This window comes from Pongo pygmaeus, chromosome 7, assembly GCF_028885625.2.
Source record: "Pongo pygmaeus isolate AG05252 chromosome 7, NHGRI_mPonPyg2-v2.0_pri, whole genome shotgun sequence".
NCBI lineage: Eukaryota > Metazoa > Chordata > Mammalia > Primates > Hominidae > Pongo > Pongo pygmaeus.
The window spans coordinates 38,640,549-38,665,426 of NC_072380.2; the positions used below are offsets into that span (position 1 = coordinate 38,640,549).

Below are 24,878 nucleotides of genomic sequence, written 5' to 3' on the forward strand. Positions count from 1 at the left end.
AGATTATATACAGAAACTCCTTACATGATAAATCTCTTATCCTGAAAGTCAAAGAAATTGCCAAGTCTCATAACTAGGGAAGACGGACATTACTTTGAACAAACAGATCTCAATAAGAAGGGTTCTTAGCCCTTCCCTTTTTAGGATAGGATTGCTGACATATGGCCGTGGTAGAAAACCTAGCTCATCTTTCAAATACTGGGCATGGAATTGTTCATCTGGTTTATGAATGCTTAATGACATTCACTGTGCCTGGTTGTAAGTGAATACAATGCATGAATGAGAATAATTCCCCGTATAAAATGTCTCCCAGGGAACTGAAAATATTTTTGCATCCTTTATGATCTTTTCCAGAAAAGTACCAGTACATGGTAGTGCAATGATTAATTTATGAAATTATTGTGAAAACTACATCTACATTCTAGAGCTCAAAATTTGACCACCAGGAATTTTCAGTGAGGGAAAAGTAAAGAGTCCAAAGCTTTGTAGATTTTAATACTGGTAAACAGAACGTGAAGTGAAACCTTTATGTGCAAAGTTGAACATCAGACATGCACAAAGAGACATCTAGTGGCCAAACTGAAAAGTTTTGCCTGTTTAACAGTTGATCTATTTGGTTATTAGCTGAAAAATCCTTTGTGGATTAAAAGCAGTCTGCATTTTTTACTGACGTTTAATACCGCCATCTTCCATTCTTAAAAATGTGTAGCCCAGATGAGTAAAGTCTGTGGTCAGCTCACATGTTAGGAGACGTATTCTCCGTGAGAAAGCGATTCCTTGCTGTATGGTGGTCGAGTAGAGCCACTAAGAAAAAAAAAATTTTTTTTGAGATGGAATCTCGCTCTTGTCGCCCAGGCTGGAGTGCAGTGGCGCGATCTCGACTCACTGCAACCCCTGCCTCCCGGGTTCAAGCGATTCTTCTGCCTCAGCCTCCAGAGTAGCCAGAACTACAGGCGCACGCCACCATGCCCGGCTAATTTTTGTATTTTTTTTTTAGTAGAGACAGGGTTTCACCATGTTGGCCAAGATGTTTTCTATCTCCTGACCTTGTGATCCGCCCGCTTTGGCCTCCCAAAGTGCTGGGATCACAGGCGTGAGCCACCGCGCCCAGCCTAAACAAAAATTTTTTTAAAATCTTTCTTCTGGAGCCAGATAAAATGGATGGGAAAAGATAACTGGGGAAGGAGAATATTTCTAGATATTTCATTTTCCCAAGATGGCTCAGTTGGCCATCCTAGGAACTGCAGTGCCCTCAAACCTGCAGTGTCTGTCATTTCACAGCTACTATAACATACATTTTATATGTTGAGATTTCTACACAAACTATTAATCACAAACAACACTTGTTAAGGGAACATTGAGAAAGCAAATATTTTTAGTAGACTACAGATTTCCATATGAAGATTTCACAGTATTCCAGCCTCTGGAGAGGAAGGGAGAGGAATGCGCTCCTTCCGATTCCCGCCCTTTCTGCGACACCATCAAATCCTCTCAGCGCCTCTCAGGCAGTTCCGGAGTTGCAGGGGCCGAGGGAGAATACATCAAAGTGATGTCATTCGTGACTCCGAGATGGTTACCATGGCGACTATCAGACATATTACGCTGTCAGTAGGGTAAGAGCCTGTTTAATCCAATCTTCAATCACGGGTTTCCTCGGGCGTTAGCCACTGCCTGCAGAGTGTGGACTGGCAGAAAAACGTCACCTTCGGGCCCCCCAGCACCAACGCGCCTTAAACCAAGTCCCACAAAGAAGTCACTTCGGCGATGGAAACGCGACTTTGCGGCTTCCTGAGCTGCTAAGGTGAAGGACGCCCGCCCTCCCCAGAACTTGAGAGCTTATTGGTTGATGATGTCGTCACTCAGAGTGACGTCAGGAGCGAGGAAAGAGGAGGAGCCGTAGAGACTTGGCTTCGAGCCCTTCTAGCTTGGGGGTCCCGGGAAGGAGCTGGGAGGACCTAGGCGGCCGTTCCGCGGAGCACGGCCGAGGAGGTAGGGGTGGGCAGGTCCAGCCCTCAGGCCGCGACCTGGTGTGCCGCGCTGCCTTTTTTCTTCCGGAGCCCGCTCGGTCCGCATCCTGCTCCTCTCATCAGCGCACGATCCAGGCTTCTGACAGCTTCCAGTTCCCACCGCGCTCTCCTCCGCCCACGACCTCATCCTCGCCAGTTCCCCAGCACAGCGCGAACTCTGAAGCTCGGCCTCTCCTCCCCCTCCCCCGCACAGCACGCTCCTTCCTTCTTTCCGTCCCAGGCCCTGCTTCTTTCTCCTCGGCTTCATTTCCAACAACCCCGATCATCCACGAGGGTCGTAGTTCCCGTGCCTGTCCCACCTCCGCACCAGCAAACCAAAGCATATCCCCCAGACCCCGCCGCATGCAGGCCGTGCACACATCAGGCGCGCCGAAGCCGCCGGGCGAGGAAGCCGAGGGAGCGTTTTGCTCCCGTGTGGTGATGGGCAAAGCCGAGGGAGCCCGGGAGCAGCGGGCGTGGGGCGGCGCCAATGCGAGTGCGAGTGGTGTCCGCCGCCCGGGAGCGCCCGGGCCCGAGCGGATTAACCGCCGCCTCAGGTGTCGTCTCCCGCCCGCGAAACACCACCCACCGTTAGTGTGCGTCCACAGGTTTCGAGCCCCTGTTCAAAATGTCAGCTCTGTGGCTGAGGTTTCTATTCAGGAGAGCCCCTGGAACTCCTTTCCCAACCACAAGAGAGCAAAGCTGCCATTGGGAGATGCCAGCTCTTCTGCCGTTCCTCGCGGCCCTTAGCAGAAAAGCGCCCCTGGATGGAGAAGGGTTTTGGTGAAGGTCATTTACAGGTTCAAAGCTCAGTTTGGGCTCTGGAGAATCACTACAAGGGAAACAGTTTTACCTCCACTTGAGCGATTAGTAGGTTGCATGTCTACCTTCATCCACTGCTACGTAAATTAGATTAGTGGGTACTTCCAATCTTCAGGGTTTGGGACAGCTTGCCTAAATATAGAACAATGCTAACTGAAAAGAAATTCAGGATATTCACTTTCTACCTATATTTTAAGGCTACAGATAGATATGTATTGCTCTACTTTTAAGTACTTGGCAATCATTGAAGTTGCATTACTAGATACTATTGACCAGAAATCAAAATGTCTCTGAAGACTGTACCATCTTCATGAGCATCATCATCTTAGAGATCATTACCATTTGTTGGAATCTCAAAGTACCATTCTCAAGCCCAGAGCTACGAAAATATCTGATTGTTGGAAATGAGCTTGAAGGAGATTTTGTACCTTAACTATGCAAATGTTCTACCTTTGCAATAGTTAAAAACACTAAAATCCTGATGTCTTTTAATTGTTGTGTTTTTAAACTACTAAATTGTTTACTTACTCCTTTTGCCTAGGTCCCTATGTTAACTACTTGAGACAAAAATAAATATGGCCTTCTACAGTTATAATTCAGTTTTGGCTATTGCTCGAACAAGGTAAGCATTGGAGTTACCCCCCAATATGAACTTAATTCTTCTTCTTTTTTTTTTTGAGATGGGGTCGCACTCTGTCGCACAGGCTGGAGTTCAGTGGCGCAATCTCGGCTCACTGCAACCTCTGCCTCCCGGGTTCAAGCTACTCTCCTGCCTCAGCCTCCAAGTAGCTGGGATTACAGGTGTTTGCCACCACCTCCGGCTAATCTTTGTATTTTTAGTAGAGACGAGGTTTCACCATGTTGGCCAGGCTGGTCTGGAACTCCTGACCTCAGGTGATCCGCCTGCCTCGGGCTCCCAAAGTGCTGGGATTACAGGCGTGAGTCACCTCGCCTGGCCTGAACTTCATCCTTCTAGATGGAAAGGATTGGCTTAGTACACAATTAAAAGTTTCTCGGAGGCTGGGTGCAGTGGCTCACACCTGTAATCCCAGCACTTTGGGAGGCGAAGGCGAGCGGATTGCCTGAGGTCAGGAGTTCAAGACCAGCCTGACCAATATGGTGAAACCCCGTCTCTACTAAAACTGCAAAAATTAGCCGGCGTGGTGGCGGGTACCTATAATCCCAGCACTTGGGAGGCTGAGACAGGCGAATCTCTTGAACCCGGGAGGCGGAGGTTGCAGTGAGCCAAGACTGGGCCACTGTACTCCAGTTTGGGCAACAAGAGTAAAAATCCGTCTCAAAAAAAAAAAAAAAAGAAGAAGATGTAGTTTTTTTTATTTGTTTGTTTTTGTTTTCTTTTTTGGGACGGATTATCACTCTGTTGCCCAGGCTGGAGTGCAGTGGCATGATATCTTGGCTCACTGCAACCTCCACCTCCCAGGTTCAAGAGATTTTCCTGCCTCAGCCTCACAAGTAGCTGGGATTACAGGCACGCGCCGCCATGTACCACTAATTTTTGTATTTTTAGTACAGATGGGGTTTCGCCATGTTGGCCAGGCTGGTCTTGAACTCCTGACCTCAGGTAATCCGCCAGCCTGGGCTTCCCAAAGTGCTGGGATTACAGGCATAAGCCACCGTGCCCAGCCAGAAGATGTAATGGTTTTAGAGTGACATCTCTGTAATTGATGAACATCACGTGAGGTCCTTAGATGTAAAGTGAGTAAAATGGCTGATGAACAGCCAATCTTAGGGCATATTCGTGTCCCATTAGAGTCTGTTACCATTATTTATTTATTTATTTATTTATTTATTTTTGAGATGAAATCTCACTCTATTGCCCAGGCTGGAGTGCAATGGCACAATCTTGGCTCATTGCAACCTCTGCCTCCTGGGTTCAAGTGATTCTCCTGTCTCAGCCTCCCGAGTAGCTGGGATTACAGGCATGTGCCCCCATGCCCAGCTAATTTTTTTGTATTTTTGTAGAGACGGGGTTTCTCCATGTTGGCCAAGCTGATCTTGAACTCCTGACCTCAAGTAATCCACATACCTCAGCCTCCCAAACTGCTGGAATTACAGGCGTGAGCCACCGTGCCTGGCCACCATTTATTTATTCACTGAGAATAAAGACTATTCACTGAACACTTACTTTTCCCCTTTTGGCCATTCAAAGAGTGTTTTATCTTGGCATGTTTCAAAAATAGTCTGAGGCTGGCTGCAGTGGCTCACACCTATAATCTCAGCACTTTTGGAAGCCTAGACAGGAAGATAGCTTGAGCCCAGGAGTTCAAGAACAGCCTGGGGCCAGGCACTGTGGTTCACACCTGTAATCCCAACACTTTGGGAGGCCGAGGCGGGCAGATCACAAGGTCAAGAGATCGAGACCATCCTGGCCAATGTGGTGAAACCCCATCTCTACTAAAAATACAAAAATTAGCTGGACGTGGTGGCATGCACCTGTAGTCCCAGCTACTCAGGAGGCTAAAGCAGGAGAATCGCTTGAACCTGGGAGGCAGAGGTTGCAGTGAGCCGAGATCACACCACTGCACTCCAGTCTGGGCAACAGAGCGAGACTCCGTCTCAAAAAAAAAAAAGAACAGTCTGGATAACATAGCAAGACCTCATCTCTACAAAAGTTTTTAAAACTAGTTGGGTGTGGTGGTGTGCGCCTGTAGTCCTAGCTACTCAGGATGCTGAGCCTGGGAGGTCGAGGCTGCAGTGGGCTGTGATCACACCACTGTACTCCAGCCTGGGTTTTTAACACCTTAAGAACCAAGCCATGCATGGTGCATGTGCCTGTAATCTCAGCTCCTTGGGAGGCTGAGGTGGGAGGATTGCTTGAGCCCAGGGGTTTGAGGCCAGCCTGGGCAACATAGCAAGACTCTGTGTCTTAAACAGAAAGAAAAAAAAAAGAGCCGGGTGTGGTGGCTCACACCTGTAATCCCAGCACTTTGGGAGGCCGAGGCAGGCAGATCACTTGAGGTCAGGAGTTCGAGACCAGTCTTGCCAACATGGTGAAACCCCATCTCTACTAAAAATATAAAGATTAGCCAGGTGTGGTGGCAGGCACCTGTATTCCCAGATACTTGGGAGGCTGAGGCAGGAGAATCGTTTGAACCCAGGAGGTGGAGGTTGCAGTGAGTCAAGATCGCGCCACTGCACTCCAGCCTGGGCAACAGAGTGAGACTCTGTCTCAAAAAAAAAAAAAGAACAAAGACAAATTTTTTATTTTTGTTTTTGTTTTTTTTTTGTGAGACAGTCTCACTCTGTCACCAGGCTGGAGTACAGTGGCACAATCTTGGCTCACTGCAGCCTCTGCCTCCTGGGTTCAAGCAATTCTCCTGCCTCAGCCTCCTGAGTAGCTGGGACTACAGGTGCACTCCACCACGCCCAGCTAATTTTTGTATTTTTAGTAGAGATGGGGTTTAACCATGTTGGCCAGGATGGTCTTGATCTCTTGACCTTGTGATCCACCTTCCTCAGCCTCCCAAAGTGCTGGGATTACAGGCATGAGCCAGCGTGCCTGGCGACAAATATTTTTGCTTTTGTTTTTGGCATGTTCTAAAATAATGAATATTGCATATGTATTTAATTCTATAGCTGTTGAGAACTTGTGTTGATTTCTTCCACATGAGCCTGGGAGGTCATGGCTGCAGTGAGCCGTGATCATGCCACTGTACTCCAGCCTGGGTGACAGAGTGAGACTGCGCCTGTCTCAAAAAAAAACCAAAAAAACAACAAAAAACAAAAAACTGAAAGAATGTAAAAAGCCATCTCTTTGCCAGTAACTTTCTTTGCCGGTATCTGTCATATTTTTATTTTATTTTATTTTAGATTTTTTTTTTTTTTTTTAGACGAGTCTCACTTTGTTGCCAGGCTGGAGTACAGTGGCACGATCTTGGCTTATTGCAACCTCTGCCTCCCAGGTTCAAGTGATTCTCCTGCCTCAGCCTCCCGAGTAGCCGGGACTACAGGCACGCACCACCACACCCAGCTAATTTTTGTATTTTCAGTAGAGATGGGGTTTCACCATGTTGGCCAGGATGGTCTCGATCTCTTGATCTCTTGATCTGCCCGCCTCGGCCTCCCAAAGTGCTGGCATTACAGGCGTGAGCCACCGTGCCTGGCCCATATTTTTATTTTCAAACAATCTGATATGGTAGTTTAACTGCAAACTGTGGGCTGTTGCAATACCAGAAGGTAGAGACCCTTAATTGGGGTGCCCAATTCTAATTTTTTTTTTTTTGAGATGGTGTCTTGTTCTGTTGCCCAGGCTGGAGTGCAGTGGCATAGTCTTGTCTCACTGCTACCTTCACCTCCTGGGTTCAAGCGATTCTCCTGCCTCAGCCTCCCTAGTAGCTGGGATTACAGGTGCATGACACCATACCTGGCTAATTTTTGTATTTTTAGTAGAGACAGGGTTTCACCATGTTGGCCAGGCTGGTCTTGAACTCCTGACCTCAGGTGATCCACCTGCCTTGGCCTCGCAAAGTGCTGGGATTACAGGCATGAGCCACCACGGCCAGCCCTAATGTTCTGGAAGAATTTAGGTGAAGGGTATTTCAGCTGTAACTTCCTCTCATTTGAGGGGTTCAAAGACACTGCATAGGCAAGGCAGTATTATGTGACTGGTTAATTCCTACAGTGACCATGAAATGTTTCTTTGAAACAATATTCCTTGGCCAGGCATGGTGGCTCACGCCTGTAATTCCAGTACTCAGGGAGGCCAAGGCAGGCGGGTCACTTGAGGTCAGGAGTTTGAGATTATCCTGGCCAATGTGGTGAAACCCCGACTCTACTAAAAATACAAAAATTAGCTGGGCATGGTGGCCTGTGCCTGTAATCCTAGCTACTCGGAAGGCTGAGGCAGGAGTATCGCTTGAGCCCAGGTGGCGCAGGTTGTAGTGGGCCGAGATTGCGCCACTGCACTCCAGCCTGGGCAATGGGAGTGAAAAAAAAAAAAAAAAAGCTGTTTTATTTTGACCAGTTGTGCTATCTATTTCTTTAATAATATGTGCTTTATGATAGTGTGTACTTTGTAATAGTATGTACTTAGAGGATGTTGCTTTTTATTCCAGATTCCCTAGCCATTTTGTCCATCCTACCTGCTCTTCTTATTCCCCATCATGTGCATTTCTTCACTTGCCAGATTCCCATTTAAATAAGACATGTATGAAGAACTATGAGAGCAAGAAGTACTTGGATCCTAGTCAGCCAGGCAATACAGTACTTCACCCAGGAACTAGTCTAATACAAAAGCTACACACATCCACTTGCTGGCTGCAAGAAGTTCCTGGCAAACCTCAGCTGGAGCAAGCCACAAAACATCCACAGGTGACAAGCCCTCAGGCCACAAAAGAAACTGGCACGAAGATAAAAGATGGCAAACAATCTTATAGACAGAAAATCATGGATGAACTAAAATATTATTACAATGGATTCTACTTACTTTGGATTGACGCCAAAGTTGCTGCCAGAATGGTTTGGAGGCTGTTGCATGGACAGGTCCTGACCAGACGAGAGAGACGAAGGGTAGGCAAGAATCATATTTGAGAAAAAAAATGTGAAATTAAAATGAACTATTTGGGAACTCAACTATTTAAATTCAACGTAAACTTCATCTTAAAAATCCCAGAGTAGGAATAATAACTGCTGGTGAGAACCAGTTTCTTGTCTGCAGCTGACTTACTGTACAACTTTAGTCAGTATTCTGAAATTTGTTATATATTTTCCTGTATAATGGTTTTTAAAAAAAACTTTTATTTCAGGTTCAGGGGTACATGTACATGTTTGTAGAATAGTTATAATTGTGTTTTTTAATCTTTCCAAGAAGTTGAGAGGCTTCATGTTTCAACTATTGTTAATATATTAAGCATATGCATTTTTAAAACCCAATTTTGGCTGGGCACGATGGTTCACGCCTGTAATCCCAGCACTTTGGGAGGCTGAAGCAGGTGGATCACTTGAGGTCAGGAGTTCGAGACCAGACTGGCCAACATGATGAAATCCTTGACTACTAAAAAAAAATACAAAAATTAGCCGGGCATGGTGGCACGTGCCTGTAGTCCCAGCTACCCAGGAGGCTGAGGCAGGAGAATGGCTTGAACTTGGGAGGCGGAGGTTGCAGCGAGCTGAGATCGTGCCACTGTACTCCAGCCTGGAGTGAGATGCCGTCTCAAAAAAACAAACAAACAAAAAACAATTTTAAGTAATACGATGCTATTAAAGTATGAACCCTCTAACATAGATGAAGTCTAGGAGATGCCAATAATATTTTTATTGTCATAGATTTCCTTCAAGATAGCCCCTAAAAATTACTTCAGAGCTATGGTAAACAGGAAAACCTTGCCTTTTCATTTTATAAACAGCTGCAGAAAACCTGTCTTGGGTTTTTAACACTTTAAGAGCCAAGCTGAGCATGGCACATATGCCTGTAATCCCAGCTCCTTGGGAGGCTGAGGTGGAAGGATTGCGTGAGCCCAGGAGTTTGAGGCCAGACTGGGCAACATAGTGAGACACTATCTCTTGAAAGAAAGAAAATGAAACAAGACAGGGTTTTTTTGGTATTGTTTTTCATTTTTGTTTTTGGCATGCCCTAAAATAATGAATATTGCATATGCATTTAATTCTATAGCTGTTGAGAACTTGTGTTGATTTCTTCCGCCTGGTTCCATTTATGGTGTTCATAATTGTACCCTTCATGGAATTCTTATTACCAGTGTTTCTGAAACTCTTCCCAGAGATGTTGCCATCAACTTTTGAAAGTGAATCCAAAAAGGTATGATTTTTTAACTTAATAAAATGTAATAAACTTTATTAGAGGAGTTTTTAGGTTTACAGAAAACTTGGGCAGAAAGTACTACTTCTCTCCACCCCACCCCATCCCAATTTCTCCTGTAATTAATATCTTGCATTAGTGTGCTATATTTGTAATGATTAAAAAAACCAATATTGACATGTTATTATTAAAGCTCATACTTTAGGGTCAACTCTTTATGTTGAAGCATTTCTGTGGGCTTTGCAAATGCATAACTTCATGTATCCACCATCACAGTATCATACAGAATAGTTACACTGCTCTAAAAACCCCCTGTGGGCCAGGCACAGTGGCTTATGTCTGTAGTTCCAGCACTTTGGGAGGTTGAGGCAGGTGGCTCGCCTGAGCCCAGGAGTTTGAGACCAGCCTGGGCATCATAGTGAGACCCCATTTCTACAAAAAATGAAAAAATTAGTTGGGCATGGTAGCTCATGCCTGTGGTCCCAGCTCCTAGGGAGGCTGAAGCAAGAGGATCGCTTGAGCCCAGGAGGTCAAGGCTGCAATGACCTATGATAGTGCCACTGCACTCCAGAGGCACTGGGTGACAGAGGGAGACCCTGTCTCAAAAAAAAAAAAAAAAAAAATTCCCCGTGCTCCACCTATTTGTCCCTCTCCTTTCCTCCCCCAACCCATGGCAGCCACTGATCTTTTTAATGTCTGTAGTTTTGCCTTTTCCAGAATATCATATAGTTGGGATCATACAGTGTGTAGCCATTTTAGATTGGCTTCTTTCACCTAGCAATATGCATTTCAAGTTCTTTTCATGGCTCAATTCTTTTTATCACTGAGTGATAGTCCATTGTATGGCTGTACCACAGCTTGTTTATCCATTCTCCTATGAAAGGACACCTCGATTGCTTCCAGTTTTTGGCAATTATGAATAAAACTGCTATAAACACTTATGTACAGGTTTTTGTGTGGATGTAAGCTTTCAACTCATTGGGGTAAATGCCTAGGAGAGTAATTGGTGGATTATATGGTAAGACTATGTTTAGCTTTTAAGAAATTGCTAAACTGTCTTCTGAAGTGGCTGTATTGTTCTATATTCTCACCAGCAACAAATGAGAGTACCAGCATTTGATGTTGTCAGTGCTCTAGACATTAGCCACGAAACAGGTGTGTAGTGGTATCTCACTGTTTTAATTTGCAGTCTCCTGATGTCGAGTATCTTTCCTGTACTTATTTACCATTTGTGTATCTTCTCTGGGGAGGTGTCTGTTTAAATCTTTGGTCAACTTTTTTTTTTTGAGAAGGAGTCTGGCTCTGTCACCCAGGCTGGAGTGCAGTGGTGCAATTTCAGCTCACTGCAACCTCTGCTTCCCGGGTTCAAGTGATTCTCCTGCCTCACCCTCCCAAGTAGCTGGAAATAGAGGTGTCCACCACTGCACCTGGCTAATTTTTGTATTTTTAGTAGAGACAGGGTTTCACCATATTGGCCAGGCTGGTCTTGATCTCCTGACCTCCAGTGATCCACACACCTCAGCCTCCTGAAGTGTCGGGATTACAGGCATGAGCCACTGCATCCAGCCCTTTGGTTGACTTTTTAATTGGTTTTTTTTTTGTTTTCTGATTATTATTTTGAGTTCTTTGTATATTTTGGGTAAAAGTCCTTTATCAGATATATACTTTGCAAATGTTTTCTTCTACTCTGTGGCTTATCTTTTCATTCCTTAACCATGTCTTTCACAGAGCAAATGCTTTCAACATTAATGACATCCAGCTTATCAGTTTTTTCTTTCATGAATCATTCTTTTAGTGTTGTAGCTAAAAACTTATTGCCAAACTGAAGGTCACCTACATTTTTATCCTATTTTATTCTAGAAGTTTTATAGTTTTGTGTCTTAGATTTATGTCTGCAATCCATTTTATTTTTTTATTTATTATTTATTTATTTTTTTGAGATGGAGCCTCGCTCTGTCGCCCAGGCTGGAGTGCAATGGTGCGATCTCGGCTCCCTGCAACCTCCACTTCCCAGGTTCAAGCGATTCTCCTGCTTCAGCCTCCCAAGTAGCTGGGATTACAGGCATGTGCCACTACACCCAGCTAATTTTTGTATTTTTAGTAGAGCCAGGATTTTGCCATGTTGGCCAGGCTGGTTTCGAACTCCTGACCTCAGGTGATCTGCCCACCTCGGTCTCCCAAAGTGCTGGGATAACAGACGTGAGCCACTGCGCCAGGCCGAGTTAATTTTTATGAAAACTGTAATGTCAGTATATAGATTCATTTCTCTCTTTTTTGTATGTGGATATCTAGCTTTTCCAGGACCATTTGTTGAAAAGATTTTCTCTTCTCCACTAAATTCTAACTTGATTTTAACTGTCAAAAGAATAAAGAGAACAGGCTGGATGCAGTGGCTCATCTCTGTAATCCCAGCATTTTGGGAGGCCGAGGTGGGAGGATTGTTTTAGCCCAGGAGTTCAAGACCAGCCTGAGCAATACAGCGAGACCCCTGTCTCTAAAAAAAAAAATTTTAAACAAATTAGCCAAGTGTGGTAGCATGCACCTGAATTCCCAGCTACTTGGGAGGCTGAGGCGGGAGGATTGCTTGAGCCCAGGAGGTTGAGGCTGCAGTGAACTGAGATCAGGCCACTGCACTGCACTCCAGCCTGGGCAAGAGTGAGATCCTGTTTTAAAAAAAAAAGAATAAAGAAAACAGAAATCCACTGTTACCGTGGTGACTAGTGGAACAGTAGGTATGATTTAGTCAGCCCAACAGACAGTTCAGCAGCCCCTGAGAAGAGGGAGCCTTCATTGAGTGTGGCAGTCACTGTGCAGGCGAGAAAACAGAGGCAGCTCCTTCCTTCTCCCCCTTCTGTGCCACTCTACTAGACAGCGTAGACAGCATATGGTAAGAAAGTGTGAACAAAACATTACGAGAAGACAAAAAGTGCAACTTTTTTTTTTTTTTTTTTTGAGACGGAGTCTCGCACTATCACCCGGGCTGGAGTGCAGTGGCACAATCTTGGCTCACTGCAACCTCCGCCTCCCGGATTCAAGCAACTCTCCTGCCTCAGCCTTCTGAGTAGCTGAGATTACAGGCGCCTGCCACCAGGCACAGCTAATTTTAAGGGCAACTTTTAAATCAGTAAGATTGGGAAATTTCTCACAGAAAAAGTAACTTTGGAACTGAGACTTAAAGAGTAAGTGGCATTTTACCATGGTCTGGGAAAGGTATTCTGGATAAAAGGAATAGCATTTAACATGGCTCAGTGGCATAAGAGAGTATGATGTAATCAGAGACCACTGGTTGGTTATTTGTGGTTGAAGTAGGCAGTTCCAGGGCGTCAATGACAGGGAACAGACAAAGTGATGTGTTGGGGTCAGGTTGGAAGGCATCCACCCGCTTAAGGAATTTAGGCTTTCCCTTTGACCATGGTGAATAATGGAAAGGGAACGTTTGAAGCAGGGTAGCTGAGTGGATGACATGATTAGATCTATGTTTTGGAGGAATAATTTTACTGGCAGGAGGGGCAGCAGAGGGTAGAGCCAAAGAAGGGAAACCAGCTGGAATGCTAGCCCAAGAGAGAGATGACAGAGAATACATTATGAAATTGACAATAAGAATAAAGACTTGAAGGCTGGGCATGGTGGCTCATGCCTGTAATCCCAGCACTTTGGGCCGAGGTGGGTGGGTCACTTGAGGTCAGGAGCTCGGTACGAGCCTGGCCAACATGGTGAAACCCCATCTCTACTAAAAATACAAAAATTAGCCTGGCATGGTGGCACGTGCCTGTAGTCCCAGCTACTTCAGAGGCTGAGGCAGGAGAATCACTTAAACCCGGGAAGCAGAGGTTGCCAAGAGCCAAGATCGTGCTACTGCATTCCAGCCTGGGCGACAGAGTGAGATTTTTGTCTTAAAAAAAAAAAAAAAAGAGACTTGAAGACAAATTCGGGATACCACAGGATAAATCAAATTACAATATTTGACTACCTGGCAATGGTTTAATTTGCTTACATTTGAAATAATCAGCATCTAGAATTAATGCCATAACATTCCAAGGAAAGTATTAGTGAATTCAGGAAGATGGGGGGAATAGAGGAAGTGATTTATCTAAATGTTACCTCTTTCCTGAACACCACTCATTCCCTGAAACATACAAATATGTCTACATCATGGCCACAGTCTCAGAAAATTCTTGTTTGCTTTGTTCCATGGAGAGAGGAGCTTTCTGTTTACATCAGATCACAGCACCATGTATTTCTCTTTCATAGCACTTAGCCATTATGCTTCTATATTAATGTGAGGAATTATGGGATTATCGTTAGTCACTAAAGTTTGTCTCTCCCACTACACTAAAAGTTCCATGAGGGCAGGAATTCTTACCTGTTGTTGCTCATTTTATCCCCAGTACCTAATATGGTAGATGTGCAATAAATGTACCTAATATGGTAGATGTGCAATAAATAAATGGATGGATGGATGGATGGAAGGATATGGATGAATGATGTACCTAATATGGTAGATGTGCAATAAATAAATGGATGGATGGATGGATGGAAGGATATGGATGAATGAAATGGATGACTAAGTGGGTTCTTTTTTTTTTTTTTTGAGACAGAGTCTCGTGCTGTTGCCCAGGCTGGAGTGCAGTAGCGCGATCTTGGCTTACTGCATCCTCCCCCCAGGTTCAAGCAATTCTCCTGCCTCAGCCTCCTGAGTAGCTGGAATTACAGGCATGTGCCACCACACCCGGCTAATTTTTGTATTTTTAGTAGAGACAGGGTTTCACCATGACAGGCCAGGCTGGTCCCAAACTCCTGATCTCAGGTGATCCAGCTGCCTCAGCCTCCCAAAGTGCTGGGATTACAGGTGTGAGCCACCTCATCCGGCCACTGAGTGGGTTCTGATCATGCTATTGTGTGATTTTTTTTTTTTTTTGGCTGTATCTTTTAAGATCTATCTAAAAATCAGTGATTCTTATGATTGGCTGATCATTAGAATCTCCTAGGCAACTTAAAAATATACATAGATTCCTGTTCTTCTTTACCACCCTGAGTCCTGACTGTGGTTATTTTGAAAATGCTACCATACTACATTTCTGATGATTAACAAGGATTAAGAAACACCAGCCAACACAGTGTCCATTTACTTTTCTTCTGTGTAGTGCTTTGTTCATGTCTGTTAGAGCACTTAACTCACTGTATTGTAATTACTTATGTCTGTTTTCTAGTCAAACTGTAAGCCACATTAGGTAGAGTCCATTTCCTAGTTTTCTTTGTTCGTAAAGAAAAACCCAGGGCCATCAAACAAGGAGTTAGCTCAACTGGCAGACTGGATAGTTTGCACCCAGTTGAGATCGTATCTCATTCTTGTCTGGGCACTGTGGCTCAAGCCTGTAATCCCAGCATTTTGGGATGCCGAGATGGGCAGATCACTTGAGGTCAGGAGTTCAACACCAACCTGGCCAACATGGTGAAAACCCCTACTCTACTAAAAATACAAAAATCAGCTGGGTGTGGTGGTGTGTGCCTGTAATCCCAGCTATTCGAGAGGCTGAGGCAGGAGAATCGCTTGAACCCGGGAGACAGAGGTTGCAGTGAGTCAAGATGGTACCTCTGCACTCCAGCCTGGGTGACAGAGCGAAACTCCATCTCAAAAAAAAAAAAAAAAAAAAAAAAAAAAAAAAAAAAAAAGGTGTGGTGGCACGCACCTGTAATCCCAGCTATTCACGAGGCTGAGGCAGGAGAATCACTTGAGTCTGGGAGGTGGAGGTTGTGGTGAGCCAAGATCGTGCCACTGCACCCCAGCCTGGGCAACAGAGTGGGACTTGATCTCAAAAAGAGAGAGAGAGAGAGATAGTGTCTCGTGCTAAATAATGATAAAGCCTCCCATTGGGGGAACATTTTGGATTTATCAAATGCTTATGATTATTGTATTAGTGAGAAACAAAAAGTAAGGAGACAAGTTCCAAATAGAGGCTTCTTTTTACTTGCTCTGGTCTCACAAACCCATTCAGCTATGCCTGAGAATCATGTTATTACATGATGTAGGGATGAGCAATAACAAGGAGACAGTTATTTTTCTCCCATCTTTATCTACCAATTTGCAATCATGAAGGATTGAGTAACTTTTATTCTTCTACCATTAAGGAAGAAAAACAGAAAAAGAAAATGGCTGTAAAGTTGGAACTAGCAAAATTTCTTCAAGAAACCATGACAGAAATGGCAAGGAGGAACAGAGCCAAGATGGGCGATGCCTCTACACAGCTCTCATCCTACGTGAAGCAGGTGTCCATCTTTTATGTAATGCCAAACAACTTCGGGGCTGGGCGTTCTATGAAAAACGCATGTCATCATGGATTTCCCAAATTGTTCACCATCTTTGGAATTGCAAATATCTAAATTATGAACTTATAATATTGTAAACATTTAATATTATAAACATTGATAGTAGTTTGCAGAAAAGCCTGTCTTAAAGTAATCAACGTGTTGAAGACATTGATAACTTGTTGGAAAGAACAGTAGATTTAGAGTCAAACTTCTGAACTCCTGATTTTTCAGCTGATGTAGTTTGACTTCAGATGGATATCTTTTCTTTATACCACGAGGCCCATTTCCAGATGTTAGACAGAGTCCCATTAATGCTTTGATGTCTCTTTCAAATAGCCTATTGGGAAAGTTAAATTAAGTAGAAAACACATTTTAATTGGCCTCTTTGTCCCACTGCATAGGTCCAGACAGGCCATAAGCCCAGCACAAAGGAGATAGTTCGCTTCTCCAAACTATTTGAGGACCAGCTGGCCCTGGAACACTTAGATCGCCCTCAGCTGGTTGCCCTTTGCAAACTGCTGGAATTGCAGACGTTTGGAACCAACAACCTGCTCCGCTTTCAGCTCCTGATGAAACTGAAGTCTATAAAAGCAGATGATGAAGTAAGAGCTTAACCATAGCTCTAGGGAATTAGCAAGGTTTTAGGACATACCTTAGGGTGCCTGTGGGATGAAGTGTGCAGTATTTTTTGTTTTTGTTTTTGAGACGAAGTCTTGCTCTGTCACCCAGGCTGCAGTGGCGCAATCTTGGCTCATTGCAACCTCCACCTCCCGGGTTCAAGTGATTTTCACACCTCAGCCTCCCAGGTAGCTGGGATTACAGGCACGCATCACCACACCTGGCTAATTTTTGTATTTTTAGTAGAGACGGGGCTTCACCATGTTGGCCAGGTTGGTCTCAAACTCCTGACCTCAAGTGATCCGCCCGCCTCAGCCTCCCAAAGTGTTGGGATGACAGGTGTGAGCCACCATGCCTGGGTAGAAGTGCAGTGTTTTCTGTTCGGTCTGGTCATGTTGGGTTCTGACAAAACGAGTGGTTTAAACAAAATGAGTGGTTTAAACAACCATTACCATGACAACCTGAACCTTGATTACTCATTTGAGGAGTTGTCATCCCCTTACCCATTTCTTGAGAAGGCCATCATAAGCAGTTAGTAATTTGGATGTCTTAGCTGGGACTCATCTAAAGCAGTTAGGACCTGCTGGGAAGGAAACAGCAGCTCAGTAGAGTCCTGACAAAGCTCTGCTCCCACACTTCTGCTCTCATACCGGGAAGCTGGTGCCAAAGTCAATATTCTGCCGGGCGCACTGGCCTGCCAAGAAGGGGTAGTTGGCTTGGTATGCAAAGCATAATGCTGGGAGGAAAAGCAGAGCCTCAACACCTTGTAGAAGAAAGGCACCCTTGGACTATAACTACTAATTAGGCTTTTTTAAAAAATGGAAGGAATGTTTCTTGACTCAATCAGCTGCTTTATAAGCATTCTGCCTGGGGGAGCAGGTTTCCCAGAACTGAGAAAGCATGATCCTTTTGGCCCTATTTAGATTTCAGTTGTTGCTCTTAGAGCTTTGGAATAAACAACACTGGTCCCAGAAATACCATAGTTTTGGGTTACGCCAAGCAGAAACTCTGTTATTTACTGAGGGAGATTTGTGGACCAGTGTGTTAGAGCCATTTCTGGGGGTGCTGGGGGGACAGCAGGGGAGAACACTACAGGGACATGCAACAAATGGTACATTGTGAGCTTTTCAAGTGAACTACTTTTTTCTAATGAACCATAAAGCTGCCATGGAAAAGTAGATATGTCACAACCAGACAAAATGCAGATCAAGAGGGGAAATAATTACTCTGATGACAGAATGTTGGGGAGGAGTTGTGTAAATATCCCTGATATTGCTAATTGCTAATACCTGTTGGCAGGATTCCCGTTATTTCAACTGCCACCTCCCTACGTCGCCTTTGCAGTAGCAGCCAGTGCAGGGGACAAAGTGTCCAAGCCTTCGATTCTGTTTCCACTGATTTGCTGGAATTTAGGGATTATGTAAAATTGGAATCAAAAGCTCCAACTCCATCCCTTACATTTCTTTCAGATAATTGCCAAGGAAGGGGTGAGAGCATTGAGTGTATCAGAACTGCAGGCTGCCTGTAGGGCCCGAGGGATGAGGTCACTGGGTCTCACGGAGGAACAACTGCAACAACAGCTCACCGAGGCAAGTAGCAGTGCCCCTCCGGGGTCCTCTTCCCTAGAACTCTCTCCTACAATATGCAGACCTCCTTATGTGATTTCTCCTTTGCAAGTGAACCGTCTTACCTAATTTGCCTTATTTCATTGAGCAGTGGGATGCTGAAGGACTAGGTTGATTTTTCACTTTGATTGGGATCTCTATCAGTTTTCTATTGCTGCTAAGAAACGACCATGAACTTAGTGGCTTAAAACAACACTGGTATATTAGCTCACAGTTGGTAGGTCAGAAGTGCAGGCTGTGTTCCTTTGGAGGCTGTGGGAAACGACCTGCTTCCAAGTTCATTGTTTGTTGGCTGAACTTAGTTCCTTGCAGCTGTCGGACTGAGGTCTTTGTTTCCTGGCTGGCTGTGAGCCCCGGGCTACTCTCAGCATCTAGTGGCCACCTGTATTCCTTGCCTCTTGGCCTCCTTCATCTGCAACAGAGAACTTCTCATATGCCAGAGCTTCCTCATGCTTGAAATCTCCAATTTTCCCCATGTTTGACCTCTAGCCCCAGATTTAAGGTCTCATGATTGGTGAGGCCCATCCAAAGAATCTCCCTATCTTAAGGTCAACCGACTTGGGACCTCAGTTACACCTGTAGAATCCCTTCACACAGCAGCCAGAATACTGTTGAATAACTAGGAGAGGGTGTGGGTATTGCAGGGACAAGGTGTCTTGGGGCCACCTTAGAATTTGACCACGTAGTGTAAAGGGTCCTGGCAAAAATTTCAGTTCAAGGCCTGTCATCTGTGTGAATCTGTCTGGAGGTCCCCACTTCGCCTGGTGGCCCACCTGGGGCTGCTTTTCAATTAGTGCCCCAAACCAACACACACTGTGGTAACCCATGTTTAATATTTTTCCTCAGATAGCATATTTGTACTTTAAGTAAGAGCATCAATGCTTTAAAACAAAGGAGTAACTCCTATTACATTTCATTCTCATCATTGTAAAAAATGCCATGAAGAATGCACAGATGATCTTAGGATACCAGCCATGATGTGGCTTGGAAACCATGTTAGATTACTTTTTCCTCTCATGTGTGGGACCAGCTCTGGTTGGAAGACAGCACATTGTAGAGAAAGATCCTTAAAATCATGTATTTCTTGAATGTTGGCTATGACACTGTCACTGCACAAGCTTTGTGGATACTTTTTATGGTACCTTTTGAATTTTATCTTTTGTGCATATATTACTGATCTTAAGAAGACAAGGTCTCACTCTGTCACCCAGGCTGGAGTGCAGTGGCACTAACACAGGCCACTGCAGCCTCAAACTCCTGGGCTCAAGCGATCCTCCCACCTCAGCCTTCCTAGCTGGGACCACAGGCATGTACCACCAGATAATTAGAAAATTTTTTTATAGAGACAGAGTCGTCCTGTGTTGCCCAGGCTGTGATTTATTCTTTCACATTATCTACACTTTGTCCAAGAGAAGATACTTGACTACTTTGATCCACAGTTGGGTTGAAAGTTTAATTGAATTCTCCCTCTCTGACAGTGATTCCACCATAGTGAGGGAGGCTGCAGGGTGCCCCCTCAGTGCAGAAGCCAGGGCTGGGCTCCTGTGCGTGTTCTGCCCTGACTCATCACATGAGCGGCTTGGCGGAAGCGGCGGGGGCGGTGGGAAGCTGTCAGCAAGGGAGGGTAGATGACCGCAGATCACTCTGGTTCTGGCGTTCTGATTCTTACGTATTGTTGCCCTCCCGTTCTCCAGTGGCAGGACCTCCACCTGAAGGAGAACGTCCCTCCTTCCCTTTTGCTCCTGTCCCGCACCTTCTACCTGATAGATGTGAAGCCCAAGCCGATTGAGATACCACTCAGTGGGGAGGTGAGTACCTGGGTTAATGGGGACCCTCGACGTCCATCCAACTGAGGCCTCTCCACAAACACTTGGTGTACTCTTGCAGTTAGAGCAGGCATTTCTTTTGGCTTTTTAGAATTTGGCCCAACTGGCTTTATGTGTTTTAAAAATTCCTAAAAAAACCAACCAACCAACCACAAACAAACAAAACAAAGGAAGGCCAGGCACAGTGGCTCACGCTGGTAATCCCAGCACTTTGGAAGGCTGAGGTAGGTGGATCACCTGAGGTCAGGAGTTTGAAACCAGCCTGACCAACATGGTGAAATCCTGTCTCTACTAAACATATAAAAATTAGCTGGGCGTGGTGGCGGGCGCCTGTAACCCCAGCTACTTGGGAGGCTGAGGCAGAATTGCTTGAACCTGGGAGACGGAGGTGCAGTGAGACGAGATCATGCCATTGCACTCCAGCCTGGGCAACAGAACTAGACTCCGTCTCAAACAAAACAGAACAGAAAACTGAAGCCACTCAGACTACCTCCAGCCTTAAGGCTGCTACTGCCTTTGAGCCCAGCTTGACTGAGAATTTTACTAATAGGAGCAGTTTATTCCTTTTCCTTAACTATCTTCATTAGCAGACTGGTGTGTGTGGGTGTGGGTGTTTCTGCTACTTTCTCCTTTTAGACTGAATGGTTCCTGTTCTATTTCATTTGTCCAGATTCCTATTAGTTTTTAAGCATTGAATGGCTAATCTAGAATGTCCTTCAACTCATTTCCTTAGTCATTTTTCTTCCTGGTGTTGTAGGGAAGAGCATAGGATTGGCCCAGTCACTACAGCATCTTGCTCTGGGCCCATCAGAAAGAGCCTCCCGCTTCTCTAGCTGGTGGCTTCCTGTCTGACTCAGAACCTGGCATGAGTAAGAAAGATTCTTGTAGAATATGCTACACTGTGGCTTAGGGGATTAGTCCAAGTACTAAGTGAGGGCTAGTCGTTTTACATCTTAATTATGCTGTTGACTCCTTGGACAAGCCAAGGAAAATTATTTGAAGTCCAATATGAAAACCCAACTTCAGGAAACACCATCTTGCTTTCCCTTTTCATATTTCTAGAGTAATCTGGTTTTGGGATTTGTCCAGGAAAAACTCTAGGGAGACTAGGAGCAGTTTCAGAGTATAGACCATGTTCTAAAAGGCACGCTAGTGGGTTCTTATTCTATCCAACTCTTGGATCCACTCATGTGAGACAGACCAAAGTTAATTGTCATTCTTAGATTGCTGTCAGGGGCAAGGAAATCTTGGAGGAGCTCACTGTCACTATCAGCTAAATTTGGGTTCTCAGAATTATTCTAGAGGGCCATAAGCTCTTTATCCAGATGTTGCTTTCTGGAGTGGGTGAGAACGGAATTAAGGACAAAATGATAAGCTCCTAAACAATTTATTGGCTTTTTCCCACCCATGTTTTTAAACTTCTATTCTCCATGTATATATACAAAATGAGAACAAGTAGCATGCTAGGTTCTGTGAAGAATAGAGACATCAAATATACTGTAATTTTGGATGTATGTAGCCTTATCCCTCCAAAGTACACAAATTACTTCCAAGGCACAGTGATATATTTGTTTTTCAAATCTAATTCCTAAAGATAGGTGAGCTAGCTATTCTATCACCAACCCCATTCTTATCGTTATCTATTTTAATACCACTCCTCTCCCCATCTTCCTTGCGTTATAGGAGCTTACCATTTTAGCAAATCAGGCAATTTTATCATTTATTATTAGATACTAAAAATGACAAATATGCAACATAGACCAAGTTACATCAATGCTATTAGAAAATAACTGAGGCCAGATGCAGTGGCTCATGCCTGTAATCCAGCACTTTGGGAGGCTGAGGCGGGTGGATCACCTGAGGTCAGGAGTTCAAGACCAGCTTGGCCAACATGGCGAAACACTGTCTCTACTAAAAATACAAAAATTAGTAGCCGGGCATGGTAGTAGACGCCTGTAATCCCAGCTACTCAGGAGGCTGAGGCAGGGAGAATTGCTTGAACCCATGAGGTGGAGGTTGCAGTGAGCCGAGATCAAGCCACTGCACTCCAGCCTTGGTGACAGAGTGAGACTCCATCTCCAAAAAGAAAAAGAAAAAAAGAAAAAATAATAATTGAGAAATGGCTTTTTTTTTGAGGCGGACAGCAGGACCAGTACCATCAGTGGATTGCTAATGATTATTTTAAATGCTAGAATCTATCAGAGTGCAACTTTTGTATATAAAGTACTCAAAACTCAAAGAGAAATAATACTAAGTTGCTACGTCAGGGGCATATTTCATATGTTACTCATAGAGGGTGTAGCTAGAGGAGGAAGTTAGGGATTTAGTGGAAAGCAAATAGTGCTAAAAAAGGCACTGACAACTGTAAAAGTTTCTGGGTTTAGGAAGAGCAGAAAGCTTATGATATATAAAATGTTTATCTCCCCAGGCTCCAAAGACTGATATTCTTGCGGAATTACCTACTTTCACTGAATCTAAAGAGAACATGGTGGATCTTGCACCTCAACTGAAGGGAACCAAGGTTAGACAGTTACTTTCCATTTGGTTAGTTAGATTAAAAAATGAAAACAGCAATGGGTCAGTTTCTCCTGTTTTACTCCCCTTAATGAAAGTGAAATTCAATACAATAATGTTCCTTAATAAGGAATATTTATTGTACTGTTTGATCTGTTTCTAAGAGGAAGCTTAATATTTGGCTATATGTAATTAGGTTCCAGATTTTGCCTTTTGAATCCTATGCCAGGATATGAGGTAGTTGTGACAAGTTCCTGGTAGTCAAGGTAGTGGACTGTAGATTAATACACATTTTCTTTTAAATCAGTAACCCAACTCTCAGTTCTGATGTTTAAGGATGAAGACTTTATACAGCCGCCACCAGTTACATCATCACCCATAACACCATCAACACCTATTTCATTACCTAAGGGACCCATCACTTCTTCTAAAGAACCTGTAAGTATCTTTAATAAATGAAAAAGAAAGAGAAGACCCTTTCCCTCTAGTTATCTTTAAGGGCAGTGAGAATCTAGAATTAGTCCTGTTGCAAAACACTGCACAATTCTTCCTGTTGTCCAAACAGGAAATTGTAGGCTGAACTTTAGTCATCTTATAACCACTATGTTTTTTACTTCAACTATCCAAAAAAAAAAAAAAAAAAAAAAAAAAAAAAAAACCCAACACAATTGTGGGTCAGACTAAAACATGCTAAGTGTAGAAGTCAGTTACAATATAGGCAGACCCTTTTTTTCTTATGTACCAGGTGGAAATAGTTTCCATGTGTTATTTTACACAGGCTTCTGATGTTAGGAAATACTAGCTGGAAAGCAACTTTAATTTCCAGAGAACTGCATGTAAATAAGAAATTACTTATCTATCATCCAGTTTTCCCAATTTGGTGGAGGGATTTGGGGCAAGAGCACAGGGTATGAAGAGAGTAAACAGTGGGGAGGTTGTGGGAGAGTTGAAGTGGGAAGCGGCTCCTGTGGACCAAAGACATGGCTGGTAGGACAGAGAATCTATGAAGACACAGATGGGGAAAGCCCAGAAAAGCATCCCAAGGCACACACACACCTTGTTTTTTGTAAATCTCCTTTATCTTTTATTACCAAGGTAAATTATAATCTCAGATTTGACTTTGTGGTCACTATTTTGATTAAGAAAACAAAAATGGCATTCACTCCTTAAGAACTTAGACGTCTGTGACTAATGCCTACAGTCCTTGTTTTTTACGCCTAGACACTCCAGGCCAAATCACAAATGACGGCCCAGAACAGCAAGGCTAGTTCAAAAGGAGCATAAGGACTACTTGAGGATGGAGCTCACTCTCTTCAGCTTCCGGCCCTCAACAGTGGCATCTGTAAAGGACCCAGATAAGACTGTCTGGCTTCAGACAGCGGATCAGCCGTTTAGCCCGTGGGGCAGTCCTTTGAGGCCTGGTAACCATTCCAGGTAATGTGGGTAGTGAGACCAAGTTCAGACCGCTGAGAAAAATATAATTGCAAAGTCCCATTTCCTCTGTACCATTGTCACCCCACTCAACTTTGTATAAAGCCCACCCCCCATCATGTTGTTTTTTAGTTTCATGTGTACGTCTCTTAAGAGAGGAAATTTTTTGCACAATGGAATCAGCGTGGCACCTTAGATACCTCTGTCTCCTATGGCTTGGAATTCTGAGTAAGAATTTGGAAGTTCCAAAAACCATCTTAGGAGCACCTGATTAACTTTGTGAATGATCCACCGGTAGGATCAGCACCCGGGAAACAAAGTACCTTATGAGATGGGATGGATATACTCCCCAGTAAGATCTTTCTGGATATAATGAAGCTTCTTGAAAAAACAGACTGGCAATCAGAAAGATTTGGCTGCTTCTGACATCCCCCTCTTGGGCCTGCAGAGGCTGTAGCAATCTGAGGCAGCCGCAATCTGCGAGGCAGCCACTCTTCTAGCACATATGGCTTTCATTAGCCACCATTTTGCTAGGAAGCATAATTAAGGGTTTAAGCCTTAACCATTTGTGTTGGGTGTGTGTGTTTCTGGCCAGTTTGTCTTTCACAAATAAGACTATTTATTAGTCATAGGGGTTGTGAAGGTCTGATATAATCCCTGTGCTACCCAGCAACAAGTATTACATTAGGGTATTTATGCTTGGTGTTTTCAGTATTAATAATACTGAAATAATAGATAGACTGCCATGCAGCTGACCAAGGGCTTTCTTCCCCTGGGGAGTGGTTAGAAGGCCAAAGGTATTTCAGCCTGTAGGTGATAAAATTAGATTTCTTTACTTGATGTGGTTAGACAGCAGTCAGTTAAAACAAGTAAAACTGAAGTGTCCTGTCTGCCATCACCTAAATGAGGAATGTCACCAGCACTTCACAGCAAGAATATGCATTGTACAATG

General features: G+C 44.2%; 1 protein-coding gene across 14 annotated transcripts; it reads left to right on the forward strand.

Moving 5' to 3' along the window:
- Positions 1–767: 767 nt before the first annotated feature.
- On the forward strand, positions 768–24,045 carry LETM2 (leucine zipper and EF-hand containing transmembrane protein 2). Of its 14 annotated transcripts, none has more exons than XM_054498641.2 (11): positions 768–1,801; positions 3,370–3,450; positions 7,904–8,357; positions 9,460–9,603; positions 15,733–15,870; positions 16,314–16,514; positions 18,000–18,119; positions 19,850–19,963; positions 22,410–22,502; positions 22,832–22,933; positions 23,717–24,045. In XM_054498641.2, the coding sequence occupies exons 2-11, from the start codon at positions 3,404–3,406 to the stop codon at positions 23,777–23,779; spliced, it is 1,476 nt and encodes a 491-aa protein (XP_054354616.1). In that variant the 5' UTR covers positions 768–1,801; positions 3,370–3,403; the 3' UTR covers positions 23,780–24,045. The 14 variants fall into 14 exon arrangements, with proteins under 14 accessions (XP_054354616.1, XP_054354615.1, XP_054354617.1 ...); XM_054498640.2 differs by lacking the exon at positions 768–1,801 and adding an exon at positions 1,862–1,989; XM_054498642.2 differs by lacking the exon at positions 768–1,801 and adding an exon at positions 1,892–1,989 and having other exon boundaries at positions 23,697–24,045.
- Positions 24,046–24,878: the final 833 nt, after the last annotated feature.

Coding starts and splice junctions, on each gene's coding strand:
- LETM2 (XM_054498641.2), top strand. CDS start 3,404: ATGGCCTTCTACAGTTATAATTCAGTTTTGGCTATTGCTCGAACAAG. Junction 9,604..15,732: donor TTGAAAGTGAATCCAAAAAG/GTATGATTTTTT, acceptor TCTACCATTAAG/GAAGAAAAACAGAAAAAGAA. Junction 19,964..22,409: donor AGATACCACTCAGTGGGGAG/GTGAGTACCTGG, acceptor TTATCTCCCCAG/GCTCCAAAGACTGATATTCT.